Below are 15,869 nucleotides of genomic sequence, written 5' to 3'. Positions count from 1 at the left end.
CCCTGAGTAACATGGCAGCTTAAGCTTCAGGTTATTATGGCACTAAACTTTCATCTGTCTTTAATTTAATTTTTTTTATTTTTTTTACAATAGCTGGGACTGAACAGGATTGGAAAAGAAAGGTGCGGACAGCCAGGGAAGTGGACATGAACAGGTTTTAAAAAATAGATTTTTGTTTATGCCCAGCCCTGGCCGCAGGCTGAAGGAAGGGAGGGCAGTTACCTGGGCTCAAGGCACTTCCACCGTGCCACAGACCGAACTATTGTAAACAGCTTCCAGCACAACCAGACTTAAATCTCACTACTTTTACTGTTGATATGAACTTAAAAGCCTGGGGTAGGCAGGGTCATATTTTTTTTTAACTTTCAACCAATCTGGGGAATTGTTTGGATATAGGTACTTGGTGGGCTGCACCAGAAGAGGTGTGTATCTGAGAAGATAAGGAGAATGGATTTAATATCTCTCGTTCAGCAGATGAAGACACAAAATAGAGCATACCTCAGAGAAAGGACTATAGATTTGACTTACTCTGTTTTTTGATGAGTGCTCAGATCATTGAGGTGTTTTTTGCAAATGTTCTCTCTTAATGCACCCGCCCCTAACAGTGTTAGACAAGTACATATAAGGATCAAACTGAATCCATACTAAAAACTAGTTTGAAGGGTTATTTTTGCTTGAACTAGGAGTGAACTGGAACTATTATTCTGAAGTGTTTATAGAGCCTGGGCTGGTCTTGATTTTTTTGTTTTAAAAAGCCTTTCACCTCCCTAGATAAAACCAAACCGCAAATTCACAGAAAGAAGCTAAAAGAAGACTATGTCAGTGAGATTCTACACGAACAGGAAATGTTTGTGCTTCTGTCAAATTTGCTGTCATTAATGTTTTACCAGAGTGTCAAGGCTGGAAATGGTGTTCTCAGAAATCCTAGAGCTGTAATTCTGGGTGAGGGGTTTTATGCTGGGCAAGGCAAGCAAGGCAACACATTTAAAACCCCAACATATTAATAGTCCATTTATTTAAACAAAAGACTCTTCTACTATATGGAGGTTACAAGAGAGATTAAAACAAAATGGATGAAAATGATTCATAAGTAACATAGATCTTTGCAGAAATATACTCCTGCTGAAAAAGGATCAGGTTTTTATACCTGTTAACACATCTCCTATAAGGCAAATAAACCAGAATATCTCTGTCTCACCCACTCATTTGCTGTCAAACACATGTTATATGAAATTACATCAAGCCATTGGGCACAAACCTAATTCCAGAGTATGCAACAGTTCACACAGTAATGTGACTTTATGAGTCTTGACAATGTGAGAAGTGGGACCCAACCCTGCACCTATAAACTACCAGCCCTGGTAGATGGGAGAGCTCCTGGTCAATCTGTCATCACTGCTAGTGTTACCTTCAGACAACATGCTTATGGCCTCGTCGGTCTGCTGGCTGTCAGTTGTCAGTGCCTTCTTTGAATCGTGGATGTTGCTTTGGTAGTTCACTGGTGAAGGATAGGCATTTTCACCCACAGTTGATGAGGACATCGATTCCCAGGGTATTTCTCTTTTTCGCCATTTCAGGTCCACTCTCCATCCCGTCCAGCCATAAAAAGCTAATGTGAAGAGGAAGCCTTGCATTGGATTAAGAACCCCCTAGGAAAGAGAAGTGCAACTGGAATTACACCAGCAAGCCTCCACTTTCAACTCCAGCAAAACACTCTTGCATGCATTAACAACTTCCTTTTCACTGAATGGTTGCTGTCTTTAAAATACGCTATTTGCATGCAAATAAAAATATATGTTGTTCCCACTGCAGGCCCAACCAAAGCAGACTGAAATACCACCACGACCTGTTGTTCCCATATGCTGAGGCCATCCCAGTGAACAGCAAGTACCATGAACTGTAGCTGGTCAGTCCCCTGGTATGTTTTTAACTTTCCCCACAAGCTCTAGACTTTTTTCACTAGAAGCCAAGTCAAATATATGAGAGTAGGCACTAACACACACAGTCAAGTTTTTTGAAATAGCAGGAATTGATATGTCTGGATTTGCTGCAGATTCCTGAGCCAGTGAAAATGTCCATCAAAGCAGGATGGAAAAATGGGGATAGACACTGAAAAAGAAAATCTCATGTGATTTAAAAAGAAATAAATAATTGTCTCTGTTCCCAGTGCTGTGGGATGCTTGGCAAGTAAATAGCTTTAGCTGTTTCCATTTTTCTCATGATAAAAGAGCAAATTATTTTCACAGCCAATTAAAAAAATAGCTCAGTTCCTAGACCTGACTTCTTGCACTCCAGGTGGGCAAGAGCAAGGTCCCTGTGTTCACTTCTCGTCAGAGGAGGAGGTTGTATCAAATAAATTGCATTGCTTAACCCTTCAGTACAAAACTGCTCAAGGGTTAACTACACAAAGCATGCTTAGGCCTTACAGGTATTTAACAGCTCCAGAATAAACTCTCTCGGAAAGGGAACCTGCAATATTATCTCTGAAAAATCCCTTGACAAATACTCCAATAAAAGAAAAGAGGATAGGGTACAGGAAGAGGTCAGCATCTTACAGTTATTTTTTGCTGCATTGCTTTCAAGATTTTTCGTGTATTTTTCCCCAAATAATTATCCAAATGTCATGATATAAGATGCAATTATTCTCTATAATAAAGAAAACCCTAGTTACAGAGAAATGCCAGAAAATTTTACCCATTTTACTGAGGAACCTTCCAGAATTGTGAGCTAAAACTTTGTAGCTTTTGTTACGGCAGAGGTTAGCGAGGTTAGACTAGAAATCATTATAGTGGTCTGTTCTGGATCCTAACATTTGTAGCAATCACAGAGAGAATGCATACTCCAGTAAATGGGAGAAAAGGTTGGCCTCTGGTACATTTTTGGTGAGGGTTAAATGAGAAAAGCACTCCCAGTAATGGCTCCTACCTCTCTCTTACTTTCTGCTTTTCTTCCTTGATTTTCATAGTGTTTATATCCCCCAAAATCACAAACCACACACTACACTGGTGCTGTTTCACTAGCCTTATAAAAGTGATTTCTAAAACTAAGCAATGTCACAGCTGACCTACCATTATAATCCATGTGATCAGTGCAGCACTTCTGATGTTTTTCAGGGGCATGTCATTGATATCTGGCTGCATTTCAAGATAGAACAAAAGGCTCTCGTTGATGATATTGGATGACCAGCTATTGTGGGATTAAAGAAGAAGGCGAGAGTTATATATATATGCGTGTGTGTATCTATATATAAAATATGTTTTACCTTCAAATTATAGAAATTAGGAACACTAATACAGAGAGTGAGATTTTTTTTAATGTTGAGTCTCAATCGGAAGGCACCAGTAGGTCTCTGAGATCATGATCAAAAAGCAGACACTTACCTACTACACAAAGAAATCCTAGACAAAGAAAACATCATAACAAAAAAACCAAAACAAAACAAAACAACTTGATTATTTGAGCTTACTGCAGAATAGTAAACTGTAGGATAAAATAGAGATGATAAACAGCTGTGATCCATAATGGGAGCATAGAATCATTTAGGCTGGAAAAGATCAAGTCCAACCATTAACCCAAAACTGCCAAGTCCATCACTAAACCATGTCACCAAGCACCACTTCTACACATTTTTTAAACACCTCCAGGGATGGTGACTCAGTCACCTCCCTGGGCAGCCTGTTCCAATGCTTCACCACCCTTTCAGTGAAGAAATTGTTCCCAATATCCAATCTAAACCTCCCCTGGTGCAACTTGAGGCCTTTTCCTCTTGCCCTGTCACTTGTTATCTGGGAGAAGAGACCGACCCCCACCTGCCTGAAACCTCCTGTCAGGTAGCTGTGGAGAGCGATAAGGTCCCCCCTGAGCCTCCTCCTCTCCAGGCTAAACAACCCCAGTTCCCTCAGCTGCTCCTCAGAAGACTTGTGCTCCAGACCCTTCACCAGCCCCGTTGCCCGTCTCTGGACACGCTCCAGCACCTCAGTGTCCCTCCTGCAGTGAGGGGCCCAACTCTGAACACAGCGTTGGAGGTGCAGCCTCACCAGTGCCGAGTACAGGGGGACGATCACACCCCTGGTCCTGCTGGCCACGCTGTTTGTGGTACAAGCCAGGATGCTGTTGGCCTTCTGGGCCCCCTGGGCACACTGCTGGCTCATGTTCAGCCGGCGTCAGCCAGCACCCCCAGGGCCTTTCCCACCAGGCACTTCCCCGCCGCTCTGCCCCAGCCCGTAGCGCTGTGTGGGGCTGGTGTGACCCAAGGGCAGGACCCGGCACTGAGCCTTGTGGAACCTCATACATGCTGACTTCTTTCACTTGTATCTCAAAAGGGCAGTGCTCACAGGTACAGAAACCAAATATATGCATACATGTTGTAAAAGGCTGCAGCAACTCCAGCTGGAGTTAGAATTTCAGGGTTAGATTACAGCAGACTTTCAAAATGTGCATTAAAAAACTATAAAGTAAAACAAAATTTGAGTTAAAAACCCTTAAAATGCTATCAAATATTTGGAATAAAGGAAATTTCTGTTTCTAAACAAGAATGAGCATAATCAAGCTTCACTCTGTAAAAGATACTGAGGGTATTTTATACTAAATGAAGGTTATCACAAACAGCTGTAATTCCTTATGACTTCTAAACAGCTGGACCAGCATTTCTTTGTAGTTCTACTGAAGCTTCAGAAAGGAAACCATCAGCATCCATGTCATGCTTTCTAAAGGGGTTTATATATGTCCTTCCTGCAATTATATTTTTATCGCAATGTAAAACCTCCTGCTCTCTCCTCCCAAATCTGCAGGCACCTCTTCTACCCCATGTTCCCCAAACGTGCTGTCTTTGATTAACTCATCTCATATTTGACTTCTAGGATGGAAGGGAATCTTCCCCAAGCTTCAGAAATGGGACTGCCTCAGTCTTTCCCTACAGTAACTTTTTAGTGTTTTTATACTCTAAAGCTGATGTTTTATTAGGAGAACAAAATCCAAAACTAGAGCTGTGATTCTTTTCTTAATAGGAAAATCCAGAATGAGGCAGAATGGAAATACACAAATGTCTCCACTGCGTCCATGAGGAATTGGTCCTTTCTTTCCTTCCTGCTCCTAGACCAGCAAGCTGGCCACCATTCCTTAGGTTGCAACACATTTCTGTGGTGCCTCTGGGCTTTTTCTTTTCACAGCCCTGGAAGCTTGGCTAAACCTCTGCTCCTCATTTCAGCAGTTTCCAGGAAGCCATGCTGCAGAATCCTTCACTGCTGTTTCTCATCCCCTCCCCTGCTGGCTACCCCACCCTTCGCACTAGAAACCTCTCTCCCAAGCCAAGTGCACTCTGTTATTCCTCAAAAAAAGATAATAAAATCCCTCTAGAGCACTCCAGTATACAGCAGCCAGGAGAAGAGGAAACGGCAGTCTTTCTCCCTGCTCGGCCTTTTAAAGCAATGCAACGTGCATTGATGAGCCTGTGTATAAAAAGTTGTGTAGTAGTAAAGACTGTTAAGTTTGGGCAAGTAAGTTAGCTGCTCCCGGACCATTTTCTTCCTCCCACTGTTGTGCTACCCACATACGTAGTAAACACTTCACAGTAGTGACTGCTTCTTGCTTGGTCATTGTACAGGCCTTTGTCAAGTGGCTCACCACTCCTTCTGGTGCCTTTATTGCTGTGTGATAATTGTGAAATTGCAGTAAAAACTGTTTTCTCCAAAAGCAGGCCCTATTTCAGCTCGTTTTTGCCGTGTACATCTAGTGCCTCCAGTTCCAGTTGCCAATCCATAATCTTTCATGCTGAATGGTACTGCTGGAGCAGCGGGGCAGGGATTTTGGGATGAGGTGTGTACCCTCCCTTGTTCCTTCCCTCCTCTCCTCCCTCTCTCTTTCCTGTCCTACCCCAAAGTACTATTTTCATGGAGGAAGATAGAATATTAAAAAAAAAAATAAAAAATATTACATTATCAGAACTTTCACACACCATCATATGGAGATTTCTTTTCCGGCATATAACCCTGTATTTCCAGTCAATAGCCGTGCTTTTTTCACACACTTGGGATCTGCAGACCACAGAGGTGGCTGTACTATATAATCATAGTCAGGGGCATGAAGCCAGTTTTAGAAGCATGTTTATTGTAGGTTTTCAGTAATGTGTTTGGTGACAAGAGGCTCTGAGAAATCTCGCATATAGAAGGCTGTCTGTCAGCCCACGGTGCTGAGGAGCTGCTGTTCGAGACAGCTTTAGTCTATGCCCACAGTTTGGTTTTTGGGTTGTTGGGTTGGGTTTTTTTTTGCCATTGTTCCTTGGGGTTATTGTTTTCCTGTTGGTTAAACATTTTTATCATTTCCTCGCAGCCTTGTGATGCTACATGAGTGATTCAGCTACTTTGTGAGCTAGTTTAGAACTACTTCCTTAGACACCTCCCCTTCCAAGCATAAAGACAAACACATGAAGCAACCTGTTAGACTCTATTCTTGTCCCTGACCCTCTCCAACTGGGAAAAAGGCAGTTAAAACAAAATGCACCTCTTACCAAATAACGAATACCAGCATAATTTTGAAGAAGCGGATCTGGATCTCTGTCCCCAGACGTCTTTCGTTCTCTGTGTAAATCCCCTGCCTCCCTTTCAGCAAGGAGGCAACTGGAAAGTATACAATTATGTTCATTAATATATGTCTATTTTGTTAGTTATAGGCACAAGGACCAGAAGATAGATGTCCGTGAAGAGGGAACAGAGGAACAGATGGATTTGCCTCCAGCAGCAGTTCAGAAGCTGGAAGGACCATCATCAAGGAATCTCACATATAGCCTAATACCAAAGGGAAAGAAGTACACTCATTATGGATTCCTAAAAGGAGTGATATTCCACTAGCTGTTTTTCATTTCCTCAGTCCCACTGAAAATAGAAAATAGTATGGTCAATATACTTTTATTTTATAACAAAAGGCGGTAGTTAAAACTTCTAGGTAATGTGTCATACCGTGATATATTTATGATGCGTTTAGACTAAAATAGAATATCCTATCATGCACATTATAATTCATTGTGCACTTGACACAGCATTGGCTACACCTCTAAAACTTGAAGGTGTAATGTCAGCAAAAATAGACAGTTATGCCACATGCTGTTCAGCTATGACAAGGGATATACATACGCACAGAGACAAATATACTCAGTGTATTTTCCCATAAAAAGCAACTTTTTAAAGGAACAACTGTTCTTTTGAAAATTAGTATCACTGAGGGATGCAGGATAGATGGGATGGAGACTGAACTGAGAATGCAAGGTCTTCTGTTGCTGTTTTTATATATTCAGTGTGTAGATGGTATGTATGAATTCAGGTACGGCAAACATCTAGCACCAGTAATATTCCATGCAAAGAATGCATTGAATCTGTGGCTTTTTTCAGTCTCATTTCTTCAAAGCACTGGATAATAAAATAGATGGGAAGTTCAGGATCCCATCTGAGTTGTGCACAATTCCCATTTGTTTCAGAATGTTTTCAGAATGTCAGAATCAGGAGTGACAAAATTCCGATCAGATTTTATTAGGTTTTTTAGCTCTCACCAATATTCTCTTTAAACCAGAAGATGTTACATTCCAAAGTCCAGGTTGGTACCAATACTACAGTAGAGTTAAGCATCCACTATACACTGCCTCAAATACTTCAAATTAAGAGTAACTTAGTAACATAGAAACAACTTTGCCAATCTGTAGTAGAGGTTTATAACAGCATAGCTTGAAGATGTCATCAGAGTGTGTCTCTAGGGCAAATTTCCCATTAAGATGGTATCTTCATTTCAATAGGCAAATTCCTCCCACCCTTTGCTGTATCTTTATGATTTAATGAGGAGCTATGCCACACCACTGAATACACAGGCATGACTTTTTACAGTATTGGCACTTGCTCAATAACACATATTGATTGATGCTGGCCACTGGGAACATACCTGCTGACACTGTCCTCCTAAACAGGATTGGGTTGACCACCAGGACTAGCAGGAGTGGGGCATAGGTTGTGATGTAATGTGGGATTGCATGCTCCAAGCCATCTTCACAGCTGAGAGAAATCATTAACAGTTTATGCTTCCCTCCCTCTCCACCCCCCGCAATAGCTGACAGTTCTGGCTATTCTATGTCACCTTTACCTTTAAAAAAAAAAAAAAAAAAAAAAAAAGAACAAAAAAAGAAAAAAAAAAGAAGCAAACTGATGTGAAACTTTTAATTCACAGACCCTCACCACCAGTTCACATGGCAGACAAAGTTGATTTTTTAACATGCACTGTCTGTGCATTTTTTTCAAATTTAAAGGAACAAATACAAAGCTAAAACCAGGAGTGGGAGAACAGTGGCTCATAGCAGAAGGTGTATCACAGCCCTGCAGCATGTCCAAGTGCCTGCGTTGTCTGGCACATTTCTTCAGGGCCCCCTGAAACCCAGACAGGTATTTCTAGAATACTCCACTGACTCAGTGGGACACATTTGTCAAAGATCAAAAAAGCTCAACATTTGGATAGCTGTCTCTAAAGCTGACCAAAAGACATTCAAATGACCAGAGAGTGCTATGATTTCACAGTCTGTTCGCAGAGCCCTGCTTACCTGGAGAGAGAAGGGTAGTAAAGCAGTGTGATTCCCTCCACGCAGAGCATCACCGCAAGGCCCCATGTCATCATGTGGTACAGCACAATCGTACTGCAGGCACCAAGCAGGACAGGCACAATTAAAGATACCAAACCTTACACTTTCCACGTTGCAACATAAAAATAGGACCCTGACTGAAACAGAGCTTTACAGTTTATGAAATGGTGCAGAACAACACTGGCAGTATGTTACACTAAGGAAATGGGGGGTGGGGGTAGCTTCAGAAAAGGGATGAGCCAAAGCAGTTGTTCAGGCTTGCACACAGAAGTCCTGTGTCCTCCAGCCTGTAGGATAGAAAGCCTTTCTCTTATCCCCAAATCTCCAGAAGGAACCCCTACACCCTTAATTTCTCCTGCAGAGAGAAAATTAGATAAAAACTTAAGAATGGAGCTAAACAGTCAAATAATCAACCATTTCTGTAACCTGCAGAGAATGATGTTTAACTTTCAGAGTTGAATACTGCTCCCATCTTAGGGAGATTCAGATCTCTGTGTGTAGAAAGTCTTTTGTTCGCTCTGAACTTAGAGTCAATCCCAAATACACATGATTTCTTTTGTGGGATGGAGCAAGGAGGTAAGGCCCAGTCATTTCAGACTGTAACTATGGGACTTCACAAAATCAGGTTTATCCTCCACAAACTGAAGATAATTCAAAGATCCCCATTTTGATAACATCTGCGAGGTGAGCCATGTCTCCAGGACCCGAATGCTCAATACTGTCCGGGAACGAAGTCACATAATTCCTTGTTTAGCAGTAACAACTGAGGGTCATTTTGCACATGTAACAACCAATTTAGAAACAACTCATATTTTCTGTGTGGCATTCAAGCACGGTACTTTCCAAAGTGTTAAGTTTCTTCTGTTACAGGTGTTGCAGAAAAATGTATAGTAAATACATATTGTTCTTAAAAACTTTACAAATGTGATCAGAAGCATAATAATGATGACACTGAGAAGTGGATATAATAGAAAATCTGAGAAAAAAAAAAACCAACCTGTATGAAATTCAGCACTTTCCCTCTCCCACTTTTTTACTTCCAGGATAACACTTTTTTTTGCCACAAGAATCAATTTCAGGTATGGAATAGGGACAGAAATAGTTATCTCACTGCAATAAAGTTTACAGGGCCCAATCTGCTCCCTATTTTTCCAAGGTTAAATGAATTCAGTTACATTTAAATTCCATTTGAACATAAACAGAGCACTGCCCTCACAATTTAAACACTTAGCACACCACTTATCCATATCATTACCCGGTAACCACATGAACATCAGGTGTTTGTACAAGCTTCACTTACACACTTAGATAGTTGCAGACAAACATGGACATACAGTGTTGGAAGGAAAATAATAAATGCAGAGCTTTAACTCTGGTACCTCAGTCCAGCTGATCTTCTTACCACCAAGTAAGAATCAACGGCATAGCAAAACAACCACCAGAAGCCAGCGCTATATAATAGCTGGATCCACATCTGCAGGGAGAAAAATGCCAAATGTCACAGCTGCTTCTCAAGTACCACTGGGGACAGGGAGGGGACACAATCCTTTGGCCTCATGATTTGTTCTTTAAATGTGTGTATTTTCAGCTGACATTATAAAGTATGAAATCTTACTCAAACTCACAGGAACAGCATTGCTGTAGCCAGCGGGTCAAGTCATAGGTGAACTGAACAGCATTTGCTTTCACAGCTTACTCTGTTGCTTTGAAAACCTGTTCTGTTATTTACCTCTCCAGTCCTAATCCTCAGTATCGTGAGTGAAGCCTGAAGAAATTTATATTGAGGATGTTTTAATTTTCGGTTAAAATTTTAGTGGTTTCTCAGTAGCTGAGGCGTGAAAATATAACTGAGGCCAGGCATCACCACAGTGTGCCTGCGTATCATGGGTTCTGCATGTGACCGGCGTTTTCTCCATGCACAAGAATCCAATTCAGGGAATGCTTATTAAGAAAAAAAGTTATTAACAAGAATATCACTCACCCTCTGGGAAAATTATCTATCCTGAACTCCCTGACTGATTTCTTCAAAAACTATCCAAAGGAAACAGGTTCAAGTCAAGTTAAATTCCACAGTGTTCATGGGCTGACCCTATGCATTTTTCCCATGAGCCTATATAAGATAAGTGAATTTTCTTTGCCACTGTTGATAAATTCCAATTTTCTTCCCCATAGGAGCTGGCTCTTTGTAATAGTCTGGAACTATTTTAATATTCAAATTACCTTCCCTCCAAGCCTTCTTTCAGTTCTTATCTGAATATCGTTTACCACGGCACCATAGTAGCATCATTTTACAGCTGGAAACCAACATACTTGTTACTGAGCCAAATGTCAGTGAATAGAGATCTACCATTCCTTCCTCCAAAATGCAAAACAAGCTGAGGAATATTTCCTTTCACCATGGGTGTAGAACCTCCTTCTAGTCATTTGCAGCATGAATTATTCACTCTTTAATTCAAACACCACGACATTTTCCTAGTGCACAGGAGCCAGAAAATAAAACTCCAGTCTTCCTTCTCATGCACTTTACCCACAGCACTCAGCATGTAACTTTTTTTTAGTACAGTAACTTCTGCACTTTTACACATTTCCTGCAGTTGAAAAATGCACAGTTTACTACACATACACACGCATACAAAAATAAACTGCAGGGTCTTTCCACACAGAAAGTCCAACACAGACAAGACTGTCTCCAAAAATAATATAAATCAGATGCACTTAAAACTAAAATCTTCATATGCTATCTCACCGTTCAGCAAAATGACACATCTTGCTACAGTGCCTGAGAGGGTACCCCTCTGCACATCAGAGGGTGTTATTCAAAGGAGATGCCTAAAGGCCTCACTATTTGGAGTTTGTATTGGCTTGTGGTTAAGTGAAATAAACCAACAGTACTTAAAGAAAAATAAAATAGAATCAGAAACAGTTTATGAACTCACACAAGAATATGTTAAGGGAAGTGAGTAGAAGGAGAGTTATTTTTCATTCCAGTATAATTAAAACTAAATTTAGCAAATGACTCAAATTTCACCACTCTGCTGGAGCCCAAGAAAGGCAAAATAAAATTGTGGTAGACCACTATGCTGCTCACCGTCTAACCTGAGATCCAAGTGAAAAACGAACAGTCTGCATACAGTATTTTGTCACTGTTTAAAAATATTGGGGTTTGTGATAAAAGTTAGAAAGGGAAATTTAAGACATAGGGAAATGTGAGGTTTTTTAATAGGATGTTCTTGCTACAGGATATTGATGTTGGTGGTTTCCTCTTCCTCAAAGAAAAAAATCATTATTCGCATCGAATAAGCAAAACTTAAACATGTACCATGGAATTGAGAATCGACAGATGCATACAACTTCTATGGCACAACACTATCGTGTCTGAAATTGTCATTGTATAGGCATACAAGGTACAGTGAGTTTGATTTGGCACATGCTGTTTTATTTAAAAAGTACTGGAGATGAATAATTTTTTTGCGTGCAGCATATCTTCTTCTATATTGTAAACCTGGAATTGTAAAGCTAACACTAATTATTGTTTATGCATTAATTAATTCATTGGGCACCGTACATTTCTATTAAATTTGGGTAAAGTGATGGTCTGTAATATTTGAAACCGAGTTTTAACCTGCACTTTTGGAACTCATTTACATTTTCTTATTCTTGCATTTTAATCCAGAAGATACTTAATTAGACTTGGCCAGATGCAGTCATTGAATGCCCACATAAGCACCAATCTGAGCTGTAATCCTACGTGGCAGGGACACCTTTTGCCAGCAGCTTTCCGTCTTTGGCAATATTTATTGTGCAGTCCCTCTGTGCCTAAAACACACCGCCTCACACTGCAAAAGCTAATTTGAGCTCCCTGAGTTGCTGGTTTCCATTGGTCCCCACTGCCACCACACGGGCTGTAATTTCTTCTGGAGAAAGTAGGCAGATACCCTTGTGCTATGGGTGCGATGGAGCCATTGAGGCATTGGTGATGCTGTGCCAGCACAAATCAAACCAGTGGCTTCCAGCCCATCCGGGAATGTTTATACCCTTATGCCTCCATATCCCTGGCTGCAGTACAGATGTGTCATCCACTAGCCCAGGACTCCTGCGACGAGCGAGTACTACAAAATGATTGGGACCAGTCTGACCCACGCTGCCCTGTGTCCTCACACACACCCAGCAGCATCCAGCACCCTGCCCACCCTGATCCAGGCTTTCAGAGGGAGCATGAACGCACTCGCAGGGTGTGGCAGAGGCTGAAACCATCATACGCAGGCTCTGACTCACAGCCCATTTTTCTTTCGGACACAGTGGTTTGCCTTTCAGATTCCCCACACAGAAGGACTGTCAACCAGGAACAGGAAGAAGGGGAGACTATCTCTGTACCTACCGCGCTCCCCACACAGAAAGCAGAAGGCCACACATCAGTCCCATTCACCACAGAAATGTTAGCTATGAAGCCTGGGAAGCCTAGCCATACACTTGACCTGAAGATCATACCTAAAGAAAAAAAAAATGTATTAATGCTTTGAAACTGTTGGCATGATTTGAGTCACATGCTTCTCCCCAGCCACATATTTCACATGGCAGCCCAGATTTTGTGCACCCACAAGAAGGGTATGGCTGCAGAGGAGCATCACAGGGAGAACTTTGCTATTTAAACGCTGGTGTAATCACTCAGGGAAAGTAGCCCCAAGAGGCAGAAGCTGCTGGGACTTGAAATATTATGTCCATTAAAATCTCACTTACTTACAGATATTGTCACACACTTCCCTAAAATAAAATGAGTAGCCTTTAACAGATTGACATAAAACAGTAACTGGCTCTTTATAATTTTATCAGCATTTATTCATACACTAATGTTCATTTCTCTATAATCCCTCCTTGCAGGGAAAAGTTATTTCCCACTTTTCACTGTCTTGATTTTTACAAGCAGCTCTTTTCCTCTCTGTCACAGGACTGAATAAAGCAGGGCTTTGGAATCAGAACAATACCCTTTTTTTAAAATGAACTTGCTGTTTGTTAGTGAGATTTTCTGAGTTTGCTTGAAATAGGCATTAAAGCGCCACCATATAGCAGAACAAAACCATCAGGTTTCCCACCAAGAGAGAACGGTTCCCCACCACCACCAAAGTGAGTCTATTTAAAAGACAAGCATGAATAAATAGTTCAAGTTTGCCAGTGAAAGGGAAAAAAATAACTTTATTGATTGCTGGCCTCATCTGAAAGGACCTTTTCCAGGTGAATGCACACATGTTTTTCTGTATCTCTTTCTTTATTTCCTGCTCTATCGTTTGTTTTAATATTGGTACTTATGTACCATGAGAAAACGCGGCTAGGTATGAAAGAAGAAAAGACCTGAAATTCCACTCTCCCCCAGGCAGCGAGAGAGACTTACACAACAGCACTACTTCTATTATCTAATGGGAGAGAAAAAATGTTATTGTAGAAACAAACTCATCCTGTATTTTCATGCCATGTGTCATGATAATGTATACCTAATTTGGCAGTAAATGCCATAGACTGACGGGAAAGATTTAGACACATTAGTTCCATTTTGACTCGTGAGTTTTGTTTTATGCTTTAATGTTTTATTCCTCCAGCCTATCAGCCGGGGGCCGGGAAGCAGGTTGCCCTTGATAAGGGAGCTTCGCTCGCGTTTCAAAAGCCTGCGTCCAGCATGGTCTGTGTACAGCTGCAATTCAAAATCATTTGCTGTCAACGTGATGTGCCCAGAGAAGTGGCTGGCACACGAACAAGATGGCAAACTTGGTCTGAGAGGATTTAAAGACATACAGGAACTGTTTTTCAAATGTAGTCCTAAGGACTGGCTAAGTGTTTGATGTCAGCTTCAGTTTTAAATGTGCTGCCTCGCCTCCACTTTCATGCCTTACTTGGAGAACCAGCCACTGGTTCTGGATTTTAATTTGTTTTAAAGCAAGGATTTTGGGGTAGATTTGTCAAGAGCTTTTAGTTCTAAAATAAAACTATTAAACAAGACCTTTCTCCCCCAAAAGCCCATCATTTTCTGATCTCACTTAGCCCAAATCTTCCTGTGAATACATACAGCATGTTTCCCTCAGAAATCTCCGTTGTTCACTCACCAGCTTCGTTTGGCCTTGGTACCTCAGGGCAGCAGAAGTCTGCTAGAGCAAGGGTGAGGGACATCCAACCAGTGCTTACCTAAGCCACCAAGGATGTCACAAATGGAGATAAGGAGAAGGATGGTGGAAGAGGAGGAGGCTTTGGGCATCTTCCTCAGGATCTGTCCCTTCTTCGGCAGGAGCTGCAGGATGGTCAGTAGCAGACTGATGGAGGCACTGCCAATGCAAACGCTGCAGAAGACTTCAGGCTGGAAGTTCATCACTAGCTGGGTAGCTGCATCCCGGTTTGGGCAGCAGTAGGTTTCTAACCTGGGAGAAGCCATGAAGTGTCCAGCTGGTGGAGGGGCCCCACAAGAGAAGAAAATGCTGTTGCTTCCCCAAGGAAGCGTTCACTTTTTCTTCACCCTCCCCATTAGTCCTTGGCGGTGAGAATCACGCGATTGATGGATCATGTGCTGCTGCTGCTGCTAGAAGTAAATCCCCTAGAGCTGCTTTTCTCAGCCTCTCCTAGCAAGGAGATCAGATCCGAACAAGAAAACACAGTGTAATCTGAAACATGCCCCATGCTTGCTCAGAGCCATTGGCAACAGTTCACTCAAATATTTCTGCTTGCACAGTGTGTGATACAGGAATACTTAAACTCATCAGAGCACTGAAGATGATTTAAAATAAATAAGGATGCAGATACCAGAGGAGAAGCATTACATTTTAATTGTGTTTCTCTTTAGCCCCATCCCACACAGCACCCTTTAATTACTGCAAATTAATTGAAAAGATGAGTCCAGACACAAGCAGTCCCAGCTTTTACAGGGAGGAGCAGGGATATAAATCCACACCCTAACCCAAATCTCTAATTTTAGTGATCCAACCCACCGACCTCTGTAATTAAAATTAGAAACACGATATCCTTTCACTGTAGAAAGAGATTACATTTAGGAAGACAATATTAAACTCGTTGTATTTAAACTGCAAGCACAAAAAGTCTTCTCTTTAGTCTGTACTCTCTGTGTTGAATCAGCTTGACATGGAACATTCCAGGACTTTCGATTTCTCAGGAATATTTTCATTTTTAAAAAATTTGGTAAGGTTTTAATATAAAGACAGGAACTTGACCTGTAATATTTGCTCTTACTTTATAAGCTAGACAATGCCTTTTAAGTCAGGGG

General features: G+C 41.4%; 1 protein-coding gene across 1 annotated transcript; it reads right to left on the bottom strand.

Moving 5' to 3' along the window:
- Window positions 1-998: 998 nt before the first annotated feature.
- GPR143 (G protein-coupled receptor 143) lies at window positions 999-15,447 on the bottom strand. The gene is made up of 8 exons (XM_040582778.1): window positions 14,783-15,447; window positions 12,990-13,099; window positions 9,991-10,085; window positions 8,573-8,665; window positions 7,924-8,033; window positions 6,506-6,614; window positions 3,069-3,186; window positions 999-1,649 (listed from the first exon to the last, which is right to left on the bottom strand). Exons 1-8 carry the CDS (start codon window positions 15,024-15,026, stop codon window positions 1,350-1,352), a joined length of 1,179 nt encoding a protein of 392 aa, XP_040438712.1. The 5' UTR covers window positions 15,027-15,447; the 3' UTR covers window positions 999-1,349.
- Window positions 15,448-15,869: the final 422 nt, after the last annotated feature.

Source organism: Falco naumanni, chromosome 2 (assembly GCF_017639655.2).
Source record: "Falco naumanni isolate bFalNau1 chromosome 2, bFalNau1.pat, whole genome shotgun sequence".
NCBI classification, from domain to species: domain Eukaryota; kingdom Metazoa; phylum Chordata; class Aves; order Falconiformes; family Falconidae; genus Falco; species Falco naumanni.
The sequence above is the reverse complement of the archived record's forward strand: the minus strand, read 5'-3'. Positions and strand labels throughout refer to the sequence as shown.

What these genes read in the sequence shown, in the direction of transcription:
- GPR143 (XM_040582778.1), bottom strand. Translation starts at nt 15,026, where the DNA reads ATGGCTTCTCCCAGGTTAGAAACCTACTGCTGCCCAAACCGGGATGCA. An exon ending in AGAAGATCAGCTGGACTGAG is followed by an intron (nt 8,666 to 9,990) that starts GTACCAGAGTTA and finishes TGGTGCCTGCAG; the next exon opens with TACGATTGTGCTGTACCACA. An exon ending in TACTACCCTTCTCTCTCCAG is followed by an intron (nt 8,034 to 8,572) that starts GTAAGCAGGGCT and finishes GATTTCTCTCAG; the next exon opens with CTGTGAAGATGGCTTGGAGC.